General features: G+C 37.4%; 1 protein-coding gene and 1 long non-coding RNA gene across 7 annotated transcripts in view; one reads left to right on the top strand and one right to left on the bottom strand.

Moving 5' to 3' along the window:
* inpp4b (inositol polyphosphate-4-phosphatase type II B) overlaps positions 1-23,467 on the bottom strand; it is a 308,267-nt gene that overhangs the window by 132,544 nt on the left and 152,256 nt on the right. For all 6 annotated transcript variants that reach the window (XM_079812754.1, XM_079812753.1, XM_079812757.1 and 3 more), the window contains 2 exons: positions 22,705-22,774; positions 12,120-12,267 (listed from right to left, as the gene is read on the bottom strand). In XM_079812754.1, coding sequence (XP_079668880.1) covers positions 12,120-12,267; positions 22,705-22,774 — 218 coding nt within the window. The remainder of the gene's footprint in view (positions 1-12,119; positions 12,268-22,704; positions 22,775-23,467) is intronic.
* Positions 2,776-5,447, top strand: LOC307123933. Its single transcript, XR_013816227.1, has 3 exons — positions 2,776-4,955; positions 5,045-5,143; positions 5,227-5,447. It is a non-coding gene; the product is annotated as an uncharacterized lncRNA (long non-coding RNA).

Below are 23,467 nucleotides of genomic sequence, written 5' to 3'. Positions count from 1 at the left end.
TAATCGACTTAAAAACAAGGGAAAAATATAACTTGGAGAGATGAATGGCAAATTAATGATGTGACAAATATGTCCATTGATTAATTGTTTTCTCTCTGAAATAGCATTCTCCCGCCACAACCTGTGTGTACGGGCTGCCAACGTCAAAAAAGTGTGAATGTGAAGAAAGAGCGAGCATGATCACAAAAACAAGGCACCCAAACGGGCCTATAAACCATGGACAATGAGTTATCCATTAGCATTGTCATTCATCTCATCTCAACAACCTGTGTGCATCTCTATACGCAATCGTCAAAAGACCAATGTGACGACCTCTGCTGTTGGTCTTGGGTATTGCTGTTTGGTACCTGCTTCCACAAATTATCAGTCAATCGGATACACCTGTGACCAGTGCTCCTTTAAAGAGTTTCTCCAGTTGAGCCAAGGAAGGCTTTTGAGGACTTTGGAACTTTTTTTTTTGGACCTTGTTTGGATCTGGCCTTTTGCTTATGTTTGGTTTGATTGTTTGCTGCACTTACTCTTCAACATTACATTACATTACCAACCATGCACTTTGCCTTACACACTGATGTTACTGATAGAGACAGAAACACTGTTATTTCCTTTAATTGATTTAATTGTATTATTCAATGTCACTTTAATTTAGTGGTAATTAAACTTTACTTTTGAGCCTAATATTTGTTTTGTGTGTGTCCTTTGTTTTTGTTGCTTCCCTTGAGCCAGGGGTCGTAACAAATTGGGGGCTCGTCCGGGATCAAATGCCAACGTCAAAAAAGTGTGAATGTGAAGAAAGAGCGAGCATGATCACAACAACACGGAACCCAAACGGGCCTATAAACCATGGACAATAGGTGCGTTTACATGGAGCACTGTAATCGGTTTAAAAGTCCAATCCGAATAAAAATACTCCATATAAACACCTCAATCGGAATAAAAATGGCCAAACCGAATGAAATTGTAATCGGTTTGAGGGGGGTGGGATAAACCTTTTCATGAACCGATCAAACGAAAAATTCCACCATGTAAACGATCTGATCCGATTACTTTGAGTGCACGTCTTTCTGTGACGTGATATACAGCGCGCGCACCTCCACAACTGAAGAGCGCGCGCCGCGCTCACATCAGTCTAATGTTGACAAGAGAGGAAAGTTCCTTTTTCGGAGGTATTAAACTTTTTATTTCGTAACATGTTATGAACATGATGTTGGAATAATGACACAGACATAGCCTGGCTACACCCATCTCATCGTTTGTCCTAGGCTTCAACTGCGCCTGACAATAGTAACAGAATAATTTATTTTTCTGAGGTGATTCTTACACTTTACGACAAATAATAAATAGCTTTTATAAAACTAGTCCTGGTGGCCGTTGAGAGCTGCCATTTCAACAAGGAACATTCTAGCTGCTCTCTGTTTCTCGTTAGTTAAGTTAGCGATAAAAAAAAAATTCAACAACTGCTTCAAATTGGTTAAGTAACATTAGCACAGTCTACTTTAATTACTTTTGTTAATATTTATACCTTTGTGATTATGGTATCTTTCCTTAATCATCTGAAATATAACATTATATGTTTAGTAAGCTACTACTAGTAATGATGCTGAGCACGTCTTCAATGCTTCATTCATGTTTCACCGTATATCCTATGTTTTTATTAATAATTTGAGTGCATTTTATTGTTAATTTTGTGTTTTTCAAAATAAATGAATTGAATTCATTTTTGATTCCGCATTCATCATTCACAGCTGTTGAAATAGCCATTGTATAGGACATAAATTAGGTTAAACTACTGCATGTCCACCCACAGAAAAATAAATAAATATAAAAATTACCAACACAGAACTATTGATCCACGATACTAACATTACGAATCTGAGGCGGCAGACAAACTGTGTGCGCATGTTCACAAAATGATCCCGACTGAAAGTCAGCACATGTAAACACCAGATCGGTTTAGATAACGTCTCATGTAAACAGTCCACCGAATCTTTCAATCGGAGTGATTTTAATCGGAATGACAAAAAAGTGCGCATGTAAACGTGGCTAATGAGAGTTATCCGTTAGCATTGTCATTCATCTCAATGAGGCGCGTGATCCCCTCTGGACACACACAATCTGTGTGCATCTCTATACGCAATCGTCAAGGGACCAATCACTGCAGCCACAGGGAGCTGAAGGCAACACAGGAGCACACACTATCCTGATGCCAACGACAGGAAACAAACCCAAGTATATAAAACATATACATATAACACTGCATGAAAAGTGGGATTTTCGTCAGTATGTGACACTGTAGATTGCCGTGAAACTTCAGGTTTACGACTGTGCACGGCAATTTGCAGGCAACACCGAAAACTGCCGTAAATTGTGGTAAATTGACGTGGGCCTTGCTTGGCAGTTGTCCCCCCATGACCCCCCCTCCCCTTAATTCTAGGGGAGGCTTTATCATGTAAATGAACATGCTGTGAGCTACACAAATGCAAATCAGAGTAGCAGCAGGGGGAGTTTTATCTAGGTTCTGAATTTTTTTGACTAAAACAAGTTTAAAGTTTAAGTTAAAATGTTATCTTAAATTTAAGTAAAATGTACTCGTTTTAGTACACATTACTAAATTTTTAGGGCAACCAGTTTGCTCCAATTTTTTAAGTAGATTCAACTTGTCCGGGCTCACAGTGTAGATTAATTACTCTGTATGTCATTAGCGATAACCAATGTTATGTAAAAAAAATAAAAAAATACAGGACAGCAGTTCATGTCTTCAACCTTTAGAGAGGTTATGTGATGCAACAAGACAATGAACCAAAGCACACAAATAAATCAAGTAAAGCATACAGTTTACATACCAACATTAATTTTTCCACCCTGCACTGTGAATGATTTTTTAAATGGCTATTAATCATAAATGTGAAAAGTACAAGTTTGTGTGTTTATAGTTAAGTCAGATTGTGTTTTTCTGTAATTGTCATTTAAATTGAGCTCACACCACATTTTATGAATTATCAATGCAGATTTTCAAGAGGTGGTTTCCTGGACAGGGTTTAAATTATGCCAAGAGTAGGCCTTAATCTAGTTAATCGTGAGTTAAAAAATTGTTGCCTGGAACAAAGATTAAGCACAGATTACTAACACCTGGACTATGAGTCCTGAACTAAAATAAACTGGATTCATTTACAGTTTTATCTAATTGCTTACACACAATTTCTGAAAATATGGCTCCATTTCTTGTAACTCTACACACAAAACATCCGACATCTCTTGCAAAAGCAACACTTTGTGCAAAACTATTTTAACTATTTCCAAAAATGTTGTTTTTGCATATATCTAACTACACAATGCACAACTGGGTGGCATTTATAGTGAATCGAAAGTTATCCAGGGATAATGTCATGATGTAGTGTGTGTGTGTGTGTGTGTCCGTGACTCTTTAGCTCTGCACGCCTGCATGAGCTCGGGTGTTTTCGAAAAGAATCGGTACAGCGTTATAAATATGATCAAACTAAAGACTCTACAGAGATATGACGGATGCAACACTACTCTATAGGTACTCAAGATTAACATGGAATTTACAGTTGAACTGAAATCAACTGAACTGAATCAACACTGAAGTCACTTGAGCTGAATATTGACACTATATTGGCTTGTTAGAGCCGGTTTACAGCAGAATTTGTTTTGAACTTGTTACTGAAGCTGCTATGAAACAATATATTTTGTTGTATGCATATTCTTTCTTTCTCAAACCTTAGTTTTGATTTCTAAGTGATCAATTTATGTATAAGTGTTTTCACACATGATCATTGGCTGTATGGGTCCTCAGTAAATGAATGTGGCATTTAAATGGCAAAAGTTATTCTTGTCTCTATAACTTATGGCTTCCTAAAGACACGTTTATGGGTAAATAAAATATCAATAATATAAATAAAATGAATATCAAAACATATTTTAAATATAATGAAGTCATTTTATTATAGCACTCATCAGATGTTCCTGGAAACAAAACAGAGACAGAACAGTATAAACAAACTATACAACAAACTAAACACCAAATTACAAAAACATTATTATGTGAAAGTGAATAAAGTTGTGTGTGTTTTCAGTTATAAATATGTGCTGTGTAAATTAGCCTATACTTTTAGAAATTATATATAGCCTAACTTTAAAAAACAAACAATAACCCATATAGATAAATTATAATAATTGTATAATATTAAGCATTTACTTAATATACATTGTAACATTAGGCTACTTTACTCTAGCACAGTAGTCAGTTAAGCAATTAATTAATATCTTATATTAATATGTATGTAGCCTAGGCTACATCTAAAGGTAAGTCTGCTTTAAAAAAAAAAATATTACGCTTCGACATGTACAGAATGTGCGCGTTAAGAAACACGTTCAAATGTGTCTTCTTAACATGTTAAAACTGTGCGTGAAGCGGAAAACAGGGCGTGTTGAAGGTTGAAACAATCATAAGTCACGCGTTTCGTATAAAGAGATTTGGCCCCGGGCGCGTTCCATATCAGAGCCCTAGTCCAATGAGGTGCGAGGTCGAGGTCATGGCCATGACGCGTAGAAGACGAGCTTTAAACTATTTTTTTGATGTTTTTTGCTGCTTTCCTTTTTCGTGATCAACAATGACAGGACACCGTCTTCAACTCAATCTCTGCATGGACGCGACGAACTTTTTGGACTCATTTTCAGGAGGCTGTCTTCGTCTTCATAACTCTGAGGCAAACTGCAGTCGCTATGAACCACAGCATGGGTAATGTAACGTTACGATTTAAAGAATATGCTTTTATTCAGCTGTATAAGGAAATGGATGCGTTAATAGATCCGAGCTTAAAACTGCACATTTTGTTTACACAGACTATCCTCGCCTCATAACGAAGCCGTGAGCTCTTATCTGCTTGGAGAGATTTCCGCGAGTCCAGATTTAACCGCTGATCACGACGAAATTGTGTGTAAGTAACTTCTAATGTGTTTCTCATTCCTTGTTTAATTTTACCGTGACTGTTTTTATTAATACCAGTCTCATGTAATTGTTTTCCAGCTGCCTGTAAGACGTATTATGAATCGACACGCCGGAGCTTCAGATACAAACAACCTGAAACTGCGAAGTTTAGCTCGGAGTCGATCAAGAAGAAAAAGGGTAAGATTTATTATATTAGATCCGTTTTTTGTCAATGTGAGTATTTTTCAGGTTGCTTATTGTCTTTATGGATTGTATTACAGTTGCTGGAAGCAAGAGTGTGCTGGATGAGGTGGACGTTTGGAAGTCCGCGGCCATTGAACTCATGTTTGACGAGGAAGACGGCTTTGTTGACGGGGTGTCTGGATGGATTGTGCGGCCACCGCGCTCTCGCAGCCTGGAGCTCGACGAACTTTACATTACGAGACATTACTGCTGCACTGTACATAGTTGTGTGTTTAACAATAAAGCTCTTTCTTTGAGTAAACCGCTGTGTTTTATAAATGAAGCCCTTTCTTTGAATGAACAGCTGTATGCTTATAAATGAAGCCCCTTGTTTGAATAAACGGCACGGTCCGTATAATTTTCCCATATATTCCTTGATGGTATGAATACTTCATAGCACAATAACATTAATATGAAACAAATTATTACAACATAAATTATATATTTATTATTATTATTATTGGGGTTTACATTTATAATGAGCCAGGGGGACCAATAATGATTGGTTTGCAGTGATCTGCCAACCAATCACGAGGGATTTTTCTTTTTTAAATGTAGTGGCTTCAGCCAATAGTGAGTGAGTAAATTCAAGTCTGGCCGTTGACTCTCTGGTTTCGCTGCTATTCATATGCAAATTAGAGGCGTCGCACCTCCGCGCGGTCTCTCAGCGGGGGGCTCTCCACCTACGTCATGGTTCGTTTACGACAATTTGTGGCACAGACGAACGCGACGTTCGCTGCCTCTAAATTGTCGAAAACTGCCGAAAATTAGGGAGATTTCCAGGAGTATACAGGCGTTTATGGGGTCGAAAATCCCACTTTTCATGCAGTGTAAAGCAGTACGCACATGGACAAAACATCCATTATAATACATAATGACATTTTTTATTTCTTTAGATACAGCAGATGGGGAAAAGAAGAAAGAAGAAAGCCAATTTATATTATATATTTATATATATATTTTTAATTCAATTTATAAATAAATAAATATCGGACACTGGCAAAACATCCATTATAATACAATGATTTTTTTCTTTAAATACAGCAGATGGGAAGAAAAGAAGAAAGTCAATGTCACGCTTTGTCTTACAAAAATAATGAACATTTAAATAAACGTTATTTATGTTTTCACTTAAATATTTGTTTTGTTAATTCACTTTATAAATAATTAAATAGCAGACACTGGGAAAACATCTATTATGGTATACATAATGAAAAATGCTATTTTATTTCTTCAAAAATATCAGACAGGGGAAAAATAAGTCAATTTTATGCTTCGAAAAGTATTACAAAAATAAATACATACAATTTTTTTGGGGACAATAGTAAAACATCATATATATAATAATATATAATAAAGAATTGATATTCTATTTCTTACAAGATAGAAGACAGGGCAAAAAATTTGATTCATGCAAAAAATATTTAAAAATATTTTTTTAAATAAATAATGATGTATTTATTTATATATTTATTTTTATTTAATTTATAATTATATAACAAACAAATATTGGACACTGGCAAAACATCTATTATGGTATAATGCTTTAAATACAGCAGATGGGGAACAGAAGAAAGAAGAAAGTTAAAAATTAAAATACATTATTTATGTATTTACTTTAGAGCTGAGCAATCGATGAATCGCATCCAAAATAAAAGTTTGTGTTTACATAATATATGTGTGTGTACTGTGCATAATTATTATGTGTATATATAAATACAAACTCATTCACATATATATTTAAGAAATATTTGCATCTATATATTATATATATATTTATATAATGTATCTTATATATAAATATAAATATTTGATATATAAACATATGCATAACATTATGTAACATATGCATGTGTGCATTTACATAAACATAATAATTACGTACAGTACACACACACACACACACACACACACACACACACACACACACACACACACACACACACACACACACACACATTATGTAAAAACAAACTTTTATTTTGGTTGCAATTAATATTATATATGTATATATATATATATATATATATATATATATATATATATATATATATATATATATATATATATATATATATATATATATATATATATATATATATATATATATATATATATATATATATATATATATATATATATATATATATATATAATATATATATATTTGCAATTCACTTGATAAATAAATAAATAGCAGACACTGGCAAAACATATTTCAGTATATAATGAAAAAATGCAGACAGAAAAAAATATCTATTTCATGCTTTGAGTATTCCATAAATAAATAAATAAAACATTGGACACTAGCAAAACATCTATTATAATATATAATGAAAATTTGCTATTTCATTTCTTACAAGATAGAAGACAGGGCAAAAAATTCAATTTGTACAATTTATTTAAAAAAAAATATTTAAATAGAATTTTTCTAAAAAATAAATAATTATGTATTTATTTATATTTTATTTCATTTATTTATATAAACAAACAGACAAACAAATTTCAGACACTGGTAAAACATCTATTATAATACATTTAGCTGTTTTATTTCTTCAGAATACGTGACTACTTTTGAATATCTGAACTTTTTGAATGGAGAAAATGTTTTTGGTCCTAAAATTGTGTAGTAGTGTAATTTTCCAGCAGGGGGCTAACTGGACCTAACCTCTGTAACCATGACCTCATGTTTCCAAACGGTCACAATCAGACGTCATTGGAAGTTAAACAGAGACTCAATGAGGGAAAAAACTTCGGTCAGGACCTCAATATACCCATCAGGAAAATAAAAAAAATCAATTCAGGGGTGAAGAGTTTATTTGTTTTTGATAATCTATGAAGACATGAAGATTCTGAACATGTTTTAAATGAGGTGCATCAATGAATCATGCAAAATAAACAAGCACAGGAATGTGCATTAAAGGGGTCATGAACTGAATTAATTATTGAATTCTTTTATAATGTTTCCTGGGGTGCACTTATAATTTTAGTTTGATTTTATACTGCTTTATAAACGCACACTGCTGTGATTGGCTGACAGCCATTAATGCACAAATGAGATATGTTACATAAATCTAACAGTCATCTCAGTAACATACAATTCCAAAAGAGTCGTTTTCTGAGCTTGGATTGAATAAATGCTGTTTTCGGACTAACAAGGAAGTTTTGAAGTTTTCATAGTACAATGACCTTACATGTCAAAAAAAATCAAGGACAATTTGATTTCTCAGTTCATGACACCTTCAAGCATTTGGATGCCATGTTGACTGGTGAAGGACACATGAGTCCTGAATGACACCAGATTCCACAGTGAATGTGCATTGACGTCAGTCCGATGAAAGCGCAAATTAATACTGATGAACAAATGCAGACAAAGGCTTCAGTCATTTATAATAAACAAACACTAGCTTTTAACAATTGCTGAAAGAACGTGAGTGTCTGTGCAAAAGGATGTTCAGTTACAAACCCCGAGTATGACGAACAGTAATGGTGATGCTTAGCAAACACCACTAATGATACAATATCAGCATCGCATTATGTTCAATATCTTCATTTTTCGAAACATGCCGAGACATGAAGCTCTTTAAAGTGAATCGTATGCAATTGTGGTTAAATCAGAGCCAACAAAAGTAGCCGAAACGGGCTTAAAGGTGAATGTGTTGCCCGGGCTGATAATTAGATGTCTAGGGATGGAAATGGCTGCTTAAGTTACCTGTCTATAGCAGGGAGAGCAGGTGTTGAGGCCAAATAGCCTCCCTGAATAATGCACACATGATGATAATTGCTTAGCAGGGTCTGATCTATGGGAGCTCCAGTCTGGGAATGTGTGTGTCTCGCTGAGTTAATGATCTCAGATTCTTCAATGGCCAAACACACACGTCCTGGTCTGGCTTACAATGATTTGTTGTAGATGAAAACTATGCGTCTATGCTAATATCTGTCGACTTTGGGGAAGTTGCTGCAGATAATGGTGCGTGCTGAGAAGTGTTTTGCGTGTGCATAAAGGCAGAAACTCTGGGGAAAGTGTGAGAGTGGGAAACAAAAAGCAAATTAAGCAGTGAGATGTTTCAGCGTTTTGCTCTGACGTGAGAAACAGGCTCACGAATGGTTTAGGGTTTAGTGCTAATATTGGGCAAAGAAACTACATTTAAGAACTGACTCCATTTCATGTACAACTGTGAATTTGATTTGAATTGGCTACGTATTCAACAGGATGTTCAACATCTATTGAAATTCAATTCAAAGACATTTCACACAATCACAGAAATTTTTGTAATTAATTTTGTCTAATTGTGCCTATTTATTTATATATATATACAGGGTTTTTCCTGGGTCAAAAATGGTCTCCGGTGGTTGCTGACAGACATGGAAATCCGCACACACACACACACACACGCACGCACGCACGCACAGTAAAAAAGTACCTTACCCACGTGATCTGCAGACGCAATACTGACAATACATTTTAAATAAATTCAAAGAAAGTTTGTAACTTTTGCTTATCTTATTTTGATACCTTGATGTTTGTTTTTGTTCCTCATTTTTACACTTTTTACTGATAATTGTTTTGGTATATAATCATATCAATATTAAAAAGTAGTATTAAAAAAATGAACAAATAGCCTAATTTTCTGCCATATACAATCTCATAAAATGATCAGCTAGCTAATAACAACTTTGTTCTGGGTTCACCTCACTCCTGTCTAAACTAAATGATTTTAGGCTATTTATTTTACTACACATTGTCCACATAAATAAACTGAAAGACTGTGGATGATTAAAGCTAATTCTTACTATCCACTCTTGCTAAATTGTGTAAGCACACTTGTGTTCTCATTTCAGGTGTGTTCTGAGTAAATGATTAAACTGATTGGTGAGTTCAGTGTTGGACTGATCAGTTGTTCTAACCAGTCGTTAAAATGATTCGGTTCAAATGAGTCAATAGGTCGCGAATCGGACATTAGCAGACGCGTTGTGTGTGAATCCCGTCTGTTAGAACATTGTGAAAGATGTCAACACAAAGAAAACACTTCATAACCGGATAGGATTTGTTTCCCGTTTATTGAAAGTATGGTTTATGTCAGCTGGTCAGAGAAGAGTGAACGTTTTTTGAGCGAAATTCACATCCAGCGGTAATTTAAGGAAAACATTGTCTGATTGGTGTATATAAGTATATGTGTGTATATTTGTGTCTATAGTCATCAAAATTTTAATTACTTTCGTTTTCACATTGTGCACTATTGTTATCAGAGATGTATTAAAATATTACATTAATAAAAATAAGAAATACTTTTAAATATATTTAATATAATTACTAGAAACACACTCACTCAAACATATATATATCTATACACAGACACACACACACACACACACACACACACACACACACACACACACACACACACACACACACACACACACACACACACACATATATATATATACACACACTATTTATAGCTACATTAATAAAATGTAATGTATGTCAGCTGGTAAATGTAACAGTAAATAAAATATAAATGTATTATAATATACTGCATTGCAAAATATAGAAAAATGCTACATAATATATACCATATTAAAAATATATGATTATTGTGCATATATGATCATGATCATAAACACAATACTATACTTATAGACGTATGAATTTGTATACTTTTAAATTACAATTTTGCATCCTGATGGCTAACTTTCAGTCTTGAAATGAAATAAAAAGGCCTTCTTGATTGAGTTGCGATCACACGTCTGAGTGCACATGGACAATGAGCTGTGGTGGTCACGTCACTTCCTAACACACTCCGTCTATCATCGACTGTCAATAAAATCATCACAGATGGCAAAACATCTCCCGCTGCACCATCTGAAGACATGCTAGTTCTACTGCAGCATGCAACAACAAACCTGTGTCCACTTTCTTTTACAGATTTTCACCGGAGTGTGTGTGATCACACATTCATCTGATTGAACTGCATAGGATCTGTTCTTAAAAACATCTATGCGTTGTGTCGGAGTGTATCATTGACTGCTGTGCTTTAGAAACCTTTCCACTGAAGGTTTCCTGCGACGCGCCCTTGTTCTTTTCACCTCGCGATTCCACACATGGCTCCATTCTCTTTCAGATTTCCTAGTTAACGCTCAGGTAACGACGCTCCCACAACGAGATGGAGGGAGGAGAGAAAGCAAAGGTAAAATGAAAGAAAAGCAAGAGAGGGAGAGGTGGTTGAGTTTCTGAGAGAGAGGACAGGCGCTCTCCTTTGAAGTGTTAAACATCCTTGAATAATTTAGTGCAGGCTAAGTATAGCTCTAAAACAGCCATTTCCATCTCTGAAATAAACCCTCGCTCGACAAGCACACCGCATCTCGCTCCTGCTGCCTTTTGTGTCGCACTCGTTCTTCCAAACAATCCCAGCTTCGCCCAACCTACACTTGAACCTGTGCTTCTAGGAGTGGGAATCGCCAGGGATCTTACGAGACGATGCAGTCACGACACTTCAGCCGCCATGTTGTTTGCAGTAAGAAATTCTAATGATTTACACATGCACTGCAAATGCTAAAAATGCCACTATTAAAATGCAAGTTGTTCCTGTAGTTCAACTGGTCAAGTATGATGCTAGAAACACAAGGTCATACAGTAGGTTTGAATCTTACTGAGCAAACAATCTTGAACACACAGTTGCTTTGGTTAAAACACATCTGCCACGTGAATAAATCAAATTTTTTTATATAATAATTTTACTGTACTACTACCCTGTCACCTTTACAGTGAAGGCGGCTCTTCACACAAGATACTGCATTAAACATCTAAACTCCTGATATATCACTCAAGCTTTTAAAACTTTTGGTGGCGCTTTATAATGATCTTGCCTCCTCCACTACTTCCTCCTGTCCTGTTTCCCAGCCGTCCTCTCATTGGTCTGAATCTTACCTGCAGGTGTCCTCCTGGATGTAGAGGGCGATGAGCTGCTTCGGGATGCTGAAGGACAGTGTGCACTCCGCCATCTGTTCCCGAACCAACATCCATTTGCTGTCCACCGTCTGAAACCTGTACACCTTACACACCGCGTTCTTAAACACTGATGGACAAAGAAAGAGAGAAACATTACATGAGAGATGGGTTTATTTTGGCAAAATACAGTGAATGACGACTTCAATTTCAGCCTGTTCCTTACATAGAGCCACTGTATGACTTCAGAAGACCTTGGAATATATAGCACACGTGTGCACACTTTCATGCTGCTTTTTTGTCGTCTGAAACATGTTTATCCTATATATGTTATACAGTATGCAGAACGAATAATATTATTAACGTGAGCTTCAAAATATAGGGTGATATCAACCAGACTTTTAACCTGCGTGGATGAAAAAAATATTGACTGGTCAATGGTCACAGAGAAGCCATTCGATTTTGCCAGAGTAGATTTTGTAGCTACCAGGAGAATTTAAGTTGTACTACTATTGAATTTAAGGACATTTGATGAAAACCAGTTTTTAATATCAGCTAAGCAGCTGGACAGAGAAAGTGGAGGAAAAACAGAAGTAGGCATGGAAGACAGGTAAAGCTGGGTGTCTCCAGTATACCAGCTGAAACGAATAATGAATAAACAAAAACTGAATAAATGTGTAATGATAAATAAAAAAAAGGGCTCAAGACTGAGCCTTGGGGAACACCAGTGGTAACTTGCGATGGCTTAGATCTGAAGTTTTTGAGTTGTACGAACTGATAATGCTCTTATCAGAGGTGAGGCAGCAGCAGAAGTTATTTCCTCTACAGCATGAAATCGTGTTTCTCGTCAAGGCTTCGCTCCACAAGTGAGTTGACGGAGCAGGCCGCCCACCTGAATCTGTGTTTGAGTGGAAAGAGACAACCGAGCATTTATTCTACACTTTTCCTTATGCTAGAGTTGCTTAAATAGGGGATGTTTTCACCATTTTTGATCATTGTGGTTCTAACTCCAGTAAGAGCTCACATAAAGAGTAAAAAAAAAAGAAAAAGATAATGATAATAAAAAATAAACGATAACATAAAATGAACCTGGCATGAAGGGTAGCTCATTTTAAATGTCTGTACTGTTGCCCCTGTATGTATCTATTACAATTATATGTTATAATTGGTATAATAACCTATTTTGGTATCACTTTACAACAAGGTCTCATTTGTTGATGCATTAGCTAACATGAATTAACAAAGAACAATGTATTTTTAAAGCATTTATTATTCTTTGTTAACAATAGTTATTAATTTGATTGTTCATGTAACATCACAATGCATTATTTGCATTAACAAATACAACTTTGGATTTATATGTTGAAGTTAGGCTTGTAATTCTATAAGACCTTTCCTCTGCATTTGACACAATCTATAAGTGCACTACTGCCCCGTCTCATACGGAGTTCCCCAGGGTTCTGATCTTGGACCTTTTCTCTTCATCATCTTCACGTTTCCAATAGGTAACATTATCCATCAGGCATGGCTTTAACATCCATTGCTATGCAGATGGCACCCAACTCTCCATCCGTTCTCACCGCAATTCTCCTTTCCCCACCAACTCCATATCGACTTGTATTGATGATATAAATGCATGAATGACCAGTCATTTTCTCAAATTCAACACTGATAGATCTACTTCCTGTTGGTTCACCGCAAACTACATCCCGTTTCTGTGTTAACTTGACAATGTTAATATTGCTAGAGTCTTGGTTCGACCTTCCGCCACTGTTAAAAACCTTGGCATAATCTTTGATTCTTCTCTCTCCTTCCTCACATGTCCTCGCTCAAAAAGTCTGCCTTCTTTCACCTCTGTAATATCGCTCATTTAGGTCAATTTTTTACATGTCAGTGATGCTAGTTCATGCTTTCATTACTTCTCGGCTTGACTTCTGTAATTGTCTTTTCTCTGGCTAACCCAACACAACACTAAATGAGCTCCAATATATGCAGCTATAGGGTCCTCACATATAGAAATAAATCTTCCCACATTACTCCTATCCTATGCAGACTCAATTGGCTTACCCGATCTCTGCAATTCATCCAAAAGGGAGCAGAATCTCATTGAGCCTCATGTTAAAATGCCCAACATTACAGCAGAAAACACATGTTTACAGTCTGGTACAAATTGTGGTTTTGGTCTATACGGCTAATTTTGCCCTTCATGACAACTGTGAGGGGGGTGAATTTTTGTATAACTCATTCGTTTACATTATATAAAGCCTTAAAGTTCTGCATAACTAAGGGCATGGCCACTTTGAGTGGCCATTTATCTGCTGTCTGTTAGTCATCCCATCACCTCAGCTCCAGCCACGTCTCGCCTCTTTGCCCATTTTCAGTTATCTGGGAGTGATGGCAACGGCCGACTTTAGGTTTCAAAACTGCTCTTCAGAATCCTATGGGTGACGTCACGGACACTAGGTCCATATTTTTTTTACAGTCTATGGTTATAATATTGTACCTACATTGTATAATAAGCGACCTTGAGTTTGTATAAAGGCGCAATATAAAATAAACTTAAATTTAGCTAATTTTAACCAGTTTTTCTTCATTATAAAAGACGTGACATCATATGGACCTACAGGAAAACAATCTCGCACCAGTTTATACATTTTTGCACAAATTGTAATTCATCAAGCTCACCCATTCAACCATTTTACCCAAGTCTTAATAAGAAATATGATTTCTTTAATTTATGTAAAAAACAAGTATTGTTATTCTTTTCACTAATGTAACTTAAGCTTACTATACTATGTATTATTATACATAACACAATACTTTATATATAATATAAATACACACATACATACAAAAAATGTACATGTATTTTTCCTTAGTACTTATAACATGTTCATGACCATTATAACAGTGTGTTAGTTGTCCTTAATGGAAGCAGAAAGTACAGAAGGGTAGTTCGCTGAGGATGTCGAGTGAAGGCAGAGACAGATGGACGCGTGACCTCCAGAGGAGGAGAACTGGACGCAAACTCCCTCATCCAGCGCTGTGGAGGATTAACCTCTGACTCCGCCCTCTCATCTGCCCTCTAATCCGACGGCCAATCGGAACGCAGTATCTCTGCCTGCTCAAGCTCTTAGGGAAATCATTTTTCGCTGCGTTAGTGTTGAAGCGCAGCGGATGTCCAGGGGTTGGGGTGACGGGGACAAATTTCATTAATCAGTCTTACAGAAGCAGCAGAGACTAACACATTTTGACAAGCAGCGGCATGACTAAAACAACAGCCATCCACAACGGCGCAATGACATTCAATACGGCTACAGCACCAGCAAATAAACACTGCGAAACACCAACAAAGATAACACACAGAACACCCTGGACTTCTGGAGAGATCTGTCTGCCGTTCCCGACTTCGCCTCCATCCATCACATCACAGCAGCTCATAAATAAAGAAATGACCTTCTACAGAGTTTGTCTCTCAGGGAACTTTCAGAGACTTCGGGTCTATTCACTCGCTAATAAAGTGCCAAAACACACTCAAACTCTCTTTTCCTCACGGCGCAAAACAAATTTACACTGACTAAATTGAAATGGCATAAAATGTGTTGTCTTTGGCGATTCCCCCAATACTGTTTATCCTGCTGCGTTACCTGAGGTAATTTAGCTAATGAGCCGCACTCCACGCCGCTGCTGGCAGTGATTTAAGCACAGCAATCACACCGTTCAGCAATCAGACGCCGCAGAATCCACTTCATGATCTCAACAATGCGGACGGGAACCGAACGGAATTGAACAAATCTGCTTCCGATTCAACTTAACAATTCCTAAATGATTCCATGACTGATTATTTCATTGCTCGCCCACGTAATTAGACCCAAGAATACAGTAAACAAAAATGCTAAATTAAAACAACATTATTTTGATTACATATTTAGTCTATTAAAGTGCCATTTATTCCAACAAAACTTCCCTAGAGTAGGAAATTGGCCTGAAAAATGAAGTCAACAAAGAGAAAAAAAAGGTGCTTCAGAGAACGCTAATTATTGAAAATGTTGTTTTTTTTCTATTAGGCTACACAAATAAGCGTTTTTCGGCACCGTCTATTTGCACAAAGTGTTAATAGCAATATATTCCATATAGTAATAGTAATTCAAAATAGCAATATAGTCCTAGGTTTTTGGCTCAACCTCGATAAAGCACAGCTGCTTAAAGGGTCATGAAACCCTCAACCAAATTTTCTGAGATTTTAACAGAGTTATGTGTGTTGAGCATCATAGCAGTCAATGTTACCATCCATTCATTTTGATTGTAGGAGAAAACTAGTTCATTTTAAACATTTTTGCGCTATATTCAACTTCCGGGTTTAAATTCATCTTTGAATCAACATCACAGAATGTGACGCTTTGTCGTACTATAGTACAGCAATGACTCATCGATGTCTCATAATTATTCACTAAGTCTGCGTGTCCTTATCCTATGAGAAGAGGCCTCACTTAATTATTCATAAGACTGCGTGTCCTTATCCTATGAGAAGACGTCTTGCTTAATTATTCACAAGTCTGCGTGTCCTCATCCTATGAGAAGTGCCTCGCTTAACACAGCAGCACGCATTGATTGACAGGCGCTTCAAAGTGTGTGTGAGACGCATTATTGGATTCAAAACGAGTGATTATTTTTGCTTTGTAAGAGTTTCTGCGTCCCATAAGTTCTCTTCAGTAGATCCTGAGTCTTCACCCAAACGCGATTCATCCACACTGTGAGTGTAAACGCTCTTTAAGCCCATTACCCAATCAAACGGCTCATAAGTTATCAATGATGCAACAGCGTGTTTGTATATATGTTCTATGCAGGGAACATGCGGATTGCTGTGCATTTATTTGTGCAATAAATGATAGCTGTCGATATGTACTTTATGTAGGCTATATGTGTTATTTAAGGTGAGCTTACACAACCATGTGTATAATTTGTATGCTTTGATGCTTTTAACTCTGAATCAGAAGCCGTTGCTGTGTTGTTGTCAGTCAGTCGCCCTTGTCCCCCTCCACGCTTAACCACGCCCACTTTTATAGCATTTTTCAAAACTGTGGTGAGATCTGACGGCTGCTAAAACAGGGGGTTTCATGACCCTTTAATTCTCTGCATTCTCTAGGTCAATAATTTCTAAAACATTTTGAAATTTGGCCTTTAGATAGCTATACTCGAATGGCTCGATACCACAATTTTGGCTTTGGTACGGTACCACAATCTAAAACCGAAGTACCGATATTAAATCGATACCACACAGGGTCTGAATTTTGACACGGGTATTGAGCATAATTTTACTCACTCTCGCAAGTTTGCGGTTTATAAAGCGGGAAATTGACGCAAATGTTTATTATTAAATAAATCAACAAAGATTATCACATCAAATCAGTCATTTGGAAACCTTCTTGTGAGAAGTAATATCAGCAACACTCCCTTCTCTAGCTCTCAAAATGAGCAAATTGCGTCTGGCTTCAAAAAACATTGCACATGCACTATAAAGGCAATCTGCGCACTCCGATTCAACACTTTCGCTGTCATTTCGGGAGAGCTGATGGAAATCACTTGCCCATGTCTTTTTAAACCTTGCCAATTTGAAACATGCAAGCGATTTTATAGCATTTTGTAATACATGGGTGCTCTTTGAGAGAGTTTTCTTTGCGCTCATACCAACAACACACACACTCAAGCCTAAAGAGCTCACGCATTCCAAATTAAGTTGTTTTTCCATAGTCAAATACAGACAAAATTATGTCAAAAATATCTATCTATAGTGAGTAGTCACATAAACACAGTCGGTAATGTCTAACGCGAATGTAAATAGTGCAATGGTAGCCTATGCATGCAAATATTTTGAAATCTAAACGTCATTGGTTGAAATCGAACGCTGGAGACTTCATTATATTTAAACAATACGATCCTATGCATGTGCGTCAATCAGTGTTAAAAGAAAATAAATGTCTAAATTAGATCGTTTGATTTATGCACTCACCTGTCGATCTAGTAATGTCTTGCACAAGGTTTGATGGTTCTTCAGAAGTTTTATAAGCGAAGTAATTCCAAATTTCACGTCTACTCTTCTCTTTATTAATTAGTTTTGGGCGTGTTGAGTGAGATTCAACTGCTGTATTCATTTTGTTCTATGTTGCCACATTTGCCGATTTCGCGTCAGTTTGGGTAGCGCACTGCCACCTAGCGGTGAACTTCGAAACAGCAGCATATACCGAAATTAGCAAAATCATGATATCGTACCGTGTAAAATCAAATATATACCGGTATTTTCCACGCATCCCTAAGCTGGGTCATTTAGAAAATGGGCGTGTCCCAGTCCACCCAAAAGACTATCGTCACAAAAATTGGTGAGAACATGCGACATATGATTCTGAATGAGCATGCACACTTTTATGGAGATTGGACCATAGATGGCGCTATAACTGTTAAAACGTTTTAAAAACGATATATTTCCTATGGTAAATTGCCTGTATTGGGTGTAAATGCTATGCATATGTGCTTAAAAGCCCTAAAACGCTTGAACCCCTGAATTGCTGCTTGCAGCTATATTTATTAAAATTGTTAGCTTTATTGGGACAATCAATCCCTCCCTACACCTACCCCTAACCCTAAACACTTTATTATGAGAATAAATGCCTTTCTGATCTGATATGTGATGGGAAAAGGGAGTAGAGTAAGTTCGGCAGAAGGCGGATTCAAACTCGGGTCGATTTGCATCTTTCTGCCACGCACCTCACCCCTACACCCCAATCAAGCTTCTTCAGAAATGTTTGTCTGGCCCAATCAGAAGTCAATGGGCGGAGTTAGTGTAAATAGCCTTTGTCAACTAGGCAAGCTATTTGCACTTACAAATTTACTTTCTAGGAATAAGCACTGAAGAATAATATAAGGTGAACTGACACTACAACTTGTGTTAACCACGATTATTTACTCGTCCTCTCATCACGCTTTAGAAGGAGTCACTTCTCGGGTGTCGTAACCAAATTGAACAATAAGACTCTTTCTAGACTACAACAAGATGAAATGGTGAGCAACGGGAGAGATGTTTACTCCAGCCTCATGCATCATCTCTCAATTTGCAGAAGAGATCACAAACTGCTCAAATCCGCCCAGACACAAAAGCCTACAACCTCAATATGAACTCATAAATTTCTCATCAGATTCTCTGAAGCCTGAAGGATCCGAGCTGCTATCCACATTCATTTATAGCTCTATAGTTTGACTGTATTTCAACAATTGCCTCATTTTGTATTTCTAAAGAATTCTAGAAGAAATGCCTCAGACAAAGTTCTTTGAAAGAAAGTAAAGAACTAGTCATGAGCAATAAAATATTCCTATAGGAAATTACATCATATGTATCAGTGAATTCTGTGTGAATCATGGGATCAAGGCTGGTTAGCATGACCCAGTTAACCGCTGATGGTAGATGGTTGCAAAAAAAAATCTCCGTTCACCATTGATGGCCATCTTGAAATACACTCACCTAAAGGATTATTAGGAACACCTGTTCAATTTCTCATTAATGCAATTATCTAATCAACCAATCACATGGCAGTTGCTTCAATGCATTTAGGGGTGTGGTCCTGGTCAAGACAATCTCCTGAACTCCAAACTGAATGTCAGAATGGGAAAGAAAAGTGATTTAAGCAATTTTGAGCGTGGCATGGTTGTTGGTGCCAGACGGGCCGGTCTGAGTATTTCACAATCTGCTCAGTTACTGGGATTTTCACGCACAACCATTTCTAGGGTTTACAAAGAATGGTGTGAAAAGGGAAAAACATCCAGTGTGCGGCAGTCCTGTGGGCGAAAATGCCTTGTTGATGCTAGAGGTCAGAGGAGAATGGGCCGACTGATTCAAGCTGATAGAAGAGCAACTTTGACTGAAATAACCACTCATTACAACCGAGGTATGCAGCAAAGCATTTGTGAAGCCACAACACGCACAACCTTGAGGCGGATGGGCTACAACAGCAGAAGACCCCACCGGGTACCACTCATCTCCACTACAAATAGGAAAAAGAGGCTACAATTTGCATGAGCTCACCAAAATTGGACAGTTGAAGACTGGACAAATGTTGCCTGGTCTGATGAGTCTCGATTTCTGTTGAGACATTCAGATGGTAGAGTCAGGATTTGGCGTAAACAGAATGAGAACATGGATCCATCATGCCTTGTTACCACTGTGCAGGCTGGTGGTGGTGGTGTAATGGTGTGGGGGATGTTTTCTTGGCACACTTTAGGCCCCTTAGTGCCATCTGGGCATCGTTTAAAGGCCACGGCCTACCTGAGCATTGTTTCTGACCATGTCCATCCCTTTATGACCACCATGTCCCCATCCTCTGATGGCTACTTCCAGCAGGATAATGCACCATGTCACAAAGCTCCAATCATTTCAAATTGGTTTCTTGAACAAGTTCACTGTACTAAAATGGCCGTCCCACAGTCACCAGATCTCAACCCAATAGAGCATCTTTGGGATGTGGTGGAACGGGAGCTTCATGCCCTGGATGTGCATCCCACAAATCTCCATCAACTGCAAGATGCTCTCCTATCAATATGGGCCAACATTTCTAAAGAATGCTTTCAGCACCTTGTTGAATCAATGCCACGTAGAATTAAGGCAGTTCTGAAGGCGAAAGGAGGTCAAACACAGTATTAGTATGGTGTTCCTAATAATCCTTTAAATGAGTGTACATTTTAATGACATAAATTGGAAAGATTACATTAAGGGTGCTTTCACATCTGTAGTTCGGTTCATTTAGTCCACACCCAGGGCCAACGTTTTTTTTTAGCTGTTTTGGTTCCTTTTTTGTTCCTTTTCACACCACACTGATTGCTCTGGTCTGAATTGGAGTTGGTGAAACGGACCAAAATTCAGTCACGTGACAACATCCACATCACTCGTTGGCCAGATGTGTCTTTGAACGCATTTCCTAAACTGCTCTTTGATTGGTCAGAATTAACGTGCTGGAAACGGAACTCCTGGAAGTAAACAAAGAGAGGAGGAAAAGCCAGCAGACAATAGGCCGCTTTTGTAAGTCATACTATGGAGAGACGACTGCACAGGCTGATTATACCTGGTCTTTAGGCAGTTGGGTCTGCTCAAGGTCAGATCACGTTCAAGGGGGACAATGAACTCTTGTGCGATTCAACCGAGCTAAATGAGGCAGGTGTGAAAGCACCCTAAATTATAAAGGTTATTTACTGGCAACAGTGGTTCTGAAGAACCTTTAACATCTCTGGAACCTGGAAAAAGGTTCTTTAAATGATTAAAATGTTATTAAAATGTTGGTTCTTTAAAGAATTGTTCACAGAAAGGTTCTTTAGTAGACTGGGTAAACCCAGCCTGATCTGCCGGTGATTTGATTTTGCCCGGCAACTCAGTCTGGAAACCCGTACATTCATTTCTACTGCTTCTGTTACACTTTTGTGGGAACCAATCACAGACTGGCTTATCCACCTGGCACGCTATTGGCGGGTTTAACGCAATGACAGATAGAGAAGCGATGGGTTGATGCCCATTGATCACGCCTCTTGTGGTCTGATTGGTTAAAGGACTATCCAATTGCGTACAGAGTCATTTGAATTATGCTCATTGATCACGCCCCTTGTGCAGTAGAAACTACAGAACAGACTCCCCAGACCAATGTTCAATCTAAAAAGATTGAGCTTGGTCTGGTGATAGCCAGACAAGTTCTTTAGGGTACCCAAAATGGTTCTTCTATGAAAACCCCCTTTATTTCTGTGCCATAGTTATTATATTGATTAATAATAGATAGTTAGCTAATCTGTGTGCTTTGTATATGTGCATTTCTGAAATGTATAACATGTACAAATCAATTTACAAATCAATTTCAGTTTTGGGGTCTGTAAAATGTTATGTTCATTGAGTCACCATTTTTTTAAATAAAAAATACAGTAAAAACTGTAAAATTGTGAAATATTATTACAATTTTAAACAGCAGTTTTCTATGTGAATATATTGTAAAATGTAATTTATTCCTGTGATCAAAGCTGAATTTTCAGCATCATTACTCCAGTTTTCAGTGTCACATGATCCTTCAGAAATCATTCAGATATGATGAATTGATGCTCATTTCTGATTATTATCAATGTTGTAAACAGTTACTTCATATGAAAACAGTTTTAAATTTTTTCTTTGATGAAAATAAAGTTCAACATTTATTTGAAATATACAACATTATAAAGGTCTTTACTGTCACTTGTAAACAATTCAATGCATCCTCGCTGAATAAAAGTATTCATTTCTTTAAAAATAATAATTTTAATACATACATACACCAGAGATTCTAAAAAGTTGCTAGCAAAGAGTTTGGGATTATGTGTGATTCTGTGATGCCAAACAATCTGGCAGCGAAACTCGCCATGAGCAAATATGGCGGATTTCAAATCACGTGCTTTGACTGAGTTGAGTGGGATTACTAACAGATTACTCTTTAGTCTCTCTCTTCATGTATTATAACCCTTAAACCACAACAAGCCAAAACCCCAAAATATAAAGCATTCTTTAACTCACCAGTATTCATTATTGGTCCGTTATCTTTGTCGTTAATGGTTCCATGCGACGACTCGTACACCAGCGTGCACTGTGGGGAAAAACCAAGAATGTGCATTAGAGATTGAACATCATTTGTCACTGATTATTAGATGTCACCATAATGACTACTACTCTAAATACGGCCAACGACATCAGAGAGTTGGCGACAGCATCCCGTGACTCTCTCTCTCCGTCTCACGAGCCGAGCGAACGGTGACAAGCTGTCACCTGCACCACTGCTCAGATAATAGAGGAGTTCTCCAAGTATCCCCGAGCGCCAATGTAAGCAATACAGGAGAGGAGAGACCCTCACGGCAGCTCAGGACAAACAGCATTCTCCATCAACATCACCCGCAGCGCTTATGGCCTAATCACTTGAAATGCATACCCCGCATCAGGGTTTAGGGCGATGACGGATGAGTCTTCACGTCTCATTAGGTCTCATGACCTTGGATGGGTCTGTGAGAGTTTCCAGACTGTTCCTGGCATACTGCTCACAAAAAACAAAACCAAAGAAACAAGAGTTGCCATCAGTCCATGTTTTATGAACGGTCTTGTTCTGTGGCGGATCCTACTCAAACATGCATCAGCCCTGACCCACATTCCCTCATGAAGAACAAAGTGAATCACTTCTGAAGCCCACAGATCAAATAAAACCACAACGGCTCCGAGCCAATAACAGACACACACTTGTTACAGTAAAATACAAAAAGGCCTGATTGTGAAATACATTGTTCAAATT

Source organism: Gobio gobio (genome assembly GCF_949357685.1).
Source record: "Gobio gobio genome assembly, chromosome: 3".
Lineage (NCBI taxonomy): Eukaryota > Metazoa > Chordata > Actinopteri > Cypriniformes > Gobionidae > Gobio > Gobio gobio.
Note: the sequence above shows the minus strand (reverse complement) of the source record. Positions and strands in the feature narration are given on the sequence as shown.